The following is a 6328-nucleotide window of genomic DNA, read 5'->3' as shown; positions in this document are numbered from 1 at the left end:
ACAATTATATCCTTGTATGTGTATGTATCTAAACAATGTAATGATTAATAAAGGCTCAAGTATTAGCAATGTATGTGGAACATCATGACATAGTTTTTAGTATTTTTAAAAATGATGGAAAGTCAGAAGTTGTAAAATTTTATAGACAAGTAGAATACTTCAACATGAAATTTGTGATAAACAATATTCGTTGTGTAATAAAGTAATCTCCAAGAATTGATTAAAAGTTTGGTTGAAAATAGAAACTGTCCAATTGAAGAAGCAACTATTGGATTTTTTGGCTTTTGTTTACAGAATTGACATTAGGTGGCATGAGAAGGGATGTAGTTATAGCATATTTTAAGGAAATGATCATAAATTTCAACACTTTGCCGTCCAAATCTATAGCTAGAGTTGGACAAATTTTAAGAAGAAGCACATATGAGTTGAATCAAATTAATAACAAAGAGAACTTCTCAATTTCATTGGTTGACAAGTCATCTATTAAATAAAAAGTAACGTATCCATGGATGAAAGTGTTTGAACAGACGCAAGAATAAAAAAATGTTGGATAAAGTCTTTTTTGCTAGATATATCCTAAGGTCAACCAATGAAATTGAGAAGTTCTCTTTGTTATTAATTTGATTCAACTCATATGTGCTTCTTCTTAAAATTTGATCCAACTCTAGCTATAGATTTGGACGGCAAAGTGTTGAAATTTATGATCATTTCCTTAAAATATGCTATAACTACATCCCTTCTCATGCCACCTAATGTCAATTCTGTACCATCTATGCATCAAGAAATTTACTATATTCTCATCTATGCATACTCTATTTGTTGAAGGAGAATCATCTAATTCTTTCCAATGGAGGTACGATGTATTTCTAAGTTTCAGTGGTGAAGATACTCGAAAAAACTTCATCAGTCATCTTAAATTTCGATTGTGTCAAGTTGGAATTTGTACCTTTATAGATGATGAGGAAGTGAGGAAGGGCGAGGTCATTTCAACGGAACTTGAAAAAGCAATTGAACAATCTAGAGTTTCCATTGTTGTTTTCTCGAAAAAATATGCTTCATCTAGTTGGTGTCTTGAAGAACTTGTTAAAATTCTCGAATGCAGAGAGACGTTGAAGAAGGTTGTTTTGCCTATATTTTATGATGTTGATCCTTCTCAAGTACGCAACCCAATTGGATATTTTGATGAATCTTTGACTAGACGATTTGGGGCACAAAGAACGGAGAAGTGGAAAACTGCACTTACTAAAGTTGCAAATTTATCTGGATGGGATTCGCGAAATGTTGTTTATGGGTACTATTTCTTGATTCAACTATTTAATTTTATCTTTAATTTGACCTTTGTTTATACGATGTGATACAAATTCATTTATTTTTATTTTTGCTAAAAATTTGTAGGCATGAATCAGAATTAATTGAAAGTATTATAAAGCGAGTCTTACAAGAGGTAAGCCAGACATCTCTAGATGTTGCTTGTTACCCTGTTGGAATTGATTCTAGTATCAAAGATCTAATAGAGTTGTTATTCAAAAGTGGATGTCAAGAAGACGTTCGGATGATTGGTATATATGGCATTGGTGGAATTGGAAAAACTACTCTTGCTAAAGCTTTCTACAACCAAATATGTCGACACTTCGGTAGTAGTTGTTTCCTTTCAAATGTTAGATCAGAAGCTGGCACATTTAATGGTCTAGTCAAGTTACAAGAAAAACTTCTTCATCAAATCCTAAAAACTAAGGATTTCGAAGTTAATGATGTTGCTGAAGGCGTTAGTTTAATCAAAGCAAGACTAGGGTCAATGAAAGTTCTGATTGTTCTTGATGATGTGGACCATATAAGCCAATTAGAATCCTTAATAAGAGAAAGAAATTGGTTTGGTTCGGGTAGTTTAATAATTGTTACAACCCGAGACAAGCATTTGCTATGTGGGCTTACAACAAAAGAAAAATTCAAGGCCAAACTTTTATATGACAATGAAGCTATGCAACTCTTTAGTTGTCGTGCCTTTAATAGTTTTTTTCCACCACATGAGTATGTTGAGTTGTCACAAGAAATAATCAAATATTCAGGTGGTCTGCCATTAGCTCTTGTGACATTGGGGTCACATTTGCGAGGAAGATCGGTAGAAGAATGGAGACATGAATTCGTTAAACTAAGAGCAATTCCTCATAGTGATATTCAAAAGATTCTCAAGATAAGCTTTGACGGACTTGATTATGATACTCAAAGTGTTTTCCTTGATATTGCATGCGCCTTCCATGGATTCTTTGAGGATGAAGTTACCAAAATACTAAATGCGTGTGGTTTTTATTCTGAAAGTGCAATTGCAACTTTAGTCCAAAAACACTTGCTCCATAGGGCTTGGCATCGCTTAGTGATGCATGATCTAGTGCGAGCCATGGGAAGAGAAATCGTTCGCATGGAATCACCCCGAGACCCGGGAAAACGGAGTAGATTGGTCATCCCTCAAGAAGTCTGCTATGTTTTACAAGGAAATAAAGTTAGTAATTCTCCACCAATTTATATAAGACATTTTTTTCCTCTTAATTTCTACGACTTAACATGGTCTTACGATTTCTTTTATTGAACTACAGGGTTCCAAAAAAGTCCAAGTGCTGAAGGTAGATCGATGGACATTAAAGGGAGTGAACTTGAGCACCATGGCATTTAAGAAAATGAAAAATCTTAGGGTGCTTATAATTGAAAAGTTACATATTAGTGGAGATTTTGAGCTATTGTCCAAGGAGCTCAGATGGTTATCTTGGCAAAATTGTCCTTTAAAATATATACCATCAAATTTTCCAGCTAAGAATCTTGTCGTAATAGATATGCGGAAGAGTGATATCCAAGAGTTTGGTTTGAATCTGCAGGTTTGTTACTCTATTCTACAATATCATGTGTACTATTATTGCAACTGAGTGAAACAAAATCTTACTTGAATCTATATTTGGTTTGCTTCTAGTGTTGTAAAAGTTTGAAGAGGTTGGATCTTTCTGATTGCAAGAGTCTCAAAAGAACTCCGAACTTCAACGGTTTACAAAGTCTTGAGTTTTTGTTGCTAAATGGTTGCTCAAGTCTGAGAAAGATCCATCCATCAATAGGAAATTTGTGCAGACTAAGACTTCTAAATTTGCGTGGTTGCAAAAAGCTTATGGATCCTCCGAGTAGTATATGTCAACTAAAATCCCTTGGATGGTTGGACATTAGTGGCTGCTCATATATAAAAACACTGCCGGTTGACTTTGGAGTTATGCCAGGTCTAAGAACTCTTTCTGCACTTGAAACGGATATAAAACAATGGCACGGGTTTGTTGAAATGCCAAGACATCTTGAATCATTGAAAGTGGGAGGTGAAAATTTGCAAGGCAAAAGGAGATCTCTTGGAAGACGAGTCCATTGGATACAATCCTTGTCGACTTCTCTTTCGTGTTTAAGTCTTATATATTGTGGCTTCTCCGAGACTGATATACCTAGGGATATAGGGAAATTATACAACTTAACTTATCTAAATTTGAGTGGCAACAGCTTTCGCTGTCTACCTTTTGACTTTTCTGAGTTACAATTGTTGTGTTCATTGAATTTGAATGACTGTGAGGATCTTGAAACACTCCCATCAGTATCTAATTTAAAATACCTTCGGACTTTTGAAGTTGCAAATTGCAGGAAGTTGGTCAACATTACAGGGCTAGAAAATCTCCCTTCTATAGAGCGGATCAACATGCTTAATTGTACTTCACTGCAGAATCCATTCAAAGAAGGCTTCTTTAGTGCACCTGCTCTAGCATTTCCATCTAGAGAATATCCACATCTGGTTAGGCTCTCTCTCTTTCTCTCTCTCTCTCTCTCTTTCCTGTCATAGTAATAATCGTTCGTCTTCTTCTGATGAAGGGCATAGAAATTTATCTTCAAAGCAATGAGATTCCAGATTGGTGCAGCAATCAAGTAACAGCTTCATCTATCTCGTTCACTATGCCGACACATAATAAGGAGTATCAGTTTTTAGGAATGATTGTCTGGTGTGTTCGTGAACTTGTCAAAGTACCCTCTTCTGGTCCATGGCAAGGCTTTGGGTTTAGTATTTCCGGAGAAATGTTTTCAGGTGTCTTCTCGCGTTATGATAATGTCATACCTGCTGAGCACATGGAACTATCATGTGTACTTCACAGATCTTACTTAGACACACCTTTTGAAGGTGCGATCAAAGGAGGTGAAAAGATGGAACTCTTTGAGTTGAGTAAATATATTACAGTAAAGAAGATAGGGATTCATTTGCTATATTTAGATCAACAAGGAAAAGTTACATCATTGCCAGCACTAGTAGATCATTCTCACTCTCAGATTAACAGAAGCCAAGACCTAAATGAAGTCTCACTGGAGCAAGAAAGTCGCGATGGGCGAAGCATACTGAAAATGATAAGAGCGTCCTTTCCTATCAACCCACTCTCTCTGTACCTCTCTGTTTCTGTATATCTTCTTTTTCTGATGATCGTCCTTCACTATGTTGCCTTGTAATACTTCTTGAGAATACCCTGTATTGTATGAGATTATTGATGGATAAAGCAGAGACTAATAATTTAGGAGAGTAAATATACTTTTGACTCTATTCAATAGGCTAAAATTCTCATACACCTAAATTACAGCAATTGAACTCTTTAAATAGAGTTTTACTAACATAAATCGATAGTAGTCCACTATTTCCTACTATCACTCAACTACTAATAATCATAAAAAATGCTGCTACTTTTATTCAGCAAACTACTTTCTTGCTAAATACTCGATCAACTAAAAAGTACTAACAACTGCAAGATAAAAAACAATAACCAACAATCCCTCCTTTAAAAGGAAAGTCACACTATCAGTTTATCATGCTTGCAACTGACAACTTGTTTCAAATGTGATTTTCTAAAGTGCAAGTACCAAGTAATTTTCTGAACTTCAGGAAGGATGCCAACTTCAGAGATTTGGTAAAAACATCAGCAATCTAACTTTCACTTCTGCAGAAGATGAGATCGATTACTCTCTCTTTTGTGAGGTCCCTGAAGTTCAGTTCACACATGTTGAACAACATTTTTGGAGAGCTGTATTGTTGAACTGCTGTCACAATGAATGGTTGTAAAGGTAATTCTGCTTGAAATGAAATTCTTCAAGAACCTTGTGCATCCAAATTGCTTGACAGGCACATCCTGCTGCTGCTACAAATTTAGCTTCTGTAGTTGATAAAGTCACAATTGATTGCTTTTGTGAAGACCATGAAATCTCTCCCGACCCCATCATAAAGACATAACCAAATGTATTCTTCCGATCATCAGATCTCAAGAATAATCACTGTAATAAAGCAAATCAAGTCTGATTTTTCTCCTTTCGTGTAAAACAGACTATAATTAGTAGTTCCTTGCAAGTAGCAAAAAAAATTTCTTTGCGGCTAGAAGATGCATCTCGTTGGGATGTTCTATGTATCTACTAATGAGACTTGCAACATCCATAATTTCAGGTCTTCTGGCCGTTAAATACACCAAAATTCCCACTATTTTCTTATAAAGAGTGTTGTCTACTCTTTTTTCTCCAAGTTCTTTCATGAGCTTCAAACTGAACTCAGTGGGACTCCTGGTAGAGTTACAACTCTTCATCTGAAATCTGTCCAGAATCTCTTTAACATACTTTTTTTGTATGATGAAAATCCCATAAGCATATTGAACAACTTCAATGCCCAGAAAATAATGCATCATTCCAATATCAATCATATCAAATTCCACCATCATGGACTTCTTTAAACTTTAAACCATGGAGTTACAAATTTGGTGGAAATTTAAGTCATCCACATAAACAAAAAAAACACTACTAAAAAAACAGTGAATACCGACCTAAAAATTTCCGACCTCCGGAGGTCGGTATTTTACAAGTAGTCGGTTTTTATGCAAAATAAAGCGGGAAAACCAAATTCCGACCTCTGGAGGTCAGAATTTTTCCCGGAAAAAATGAATTACAATAAAAACCGACCTCTTGATGTCGGTATTATTTTCTCAATTAAATATAAAAAAATACCGACCTCATGAGGTCGGTATTTTTTTATATTTAATTGAGAAAATAATACCGACATCAAGAGGTCGGTTTTTATTGTAATTCATTAACAATTCCGACCTCCTGATGTCGGAATTTTTTCTCAATTAAATATTTTATAATACCGACTTCCGAATGTCGGTAGTATGTAATTAAAATACCCACCTCATGAGGTCAGTATTTTTATTTTTTTATTTCATCTAATTACTATTAATTAAAGCGACATCCGGAGGTCGGTATTTTTATTTCATCTAATTACTTTTAAAAGCAACAT

The 6328-nt window shown here is 35.1% G+C and overlaps 1 protein-coding gene across 1 annotated transcript; it reads left to right on the top strand.

Moving 5' to 3' along the window:
• Nucleotides 1–803: 803 nt before the first annotated feature.
• On the top strand, nt 804–4534 carry LOC107063491 (TMV resistance protein N-like). Its single transcript, XM_015315409.1, has 5 exons — nt 804–1291; nt 1396–2497; nt 2592–2867; nt 2960–3808; nt 3886–4534. Exons 1-5 carry the CDS (start codon nt 804–806, stop codon nt 4507–4509), a joined length of 3339 nt encoding a protein of 1112 aa, XP_015170895.1. The 3' UTR covers nt 4510–4534.
• Nucleotides 4535–6328: the final 1794 nt, after the last annotated feature.

This window comes from Solanum tuberosum, unplaced genomic scaffold (assembly GCF_000226075.1).
Source record: "Solanum tuberosum cultivar DM 1-3 516 R44 unplaced genomic scaffold, SolTub_3.0 scf00366, whole genome shotgun sequence".
Lineage (NCBI taxonomy): Eukaryota > Viridiplantae > Streptophyta > Magnoliopsida > Solanales > Solanaceae > Solanum > Solanum tuberosum.
The sequence above is the reverse complement of the archived record's forward strand: the minus strand, read 5'-3'. Positions and strand labels throughout refer to the sequence as shown.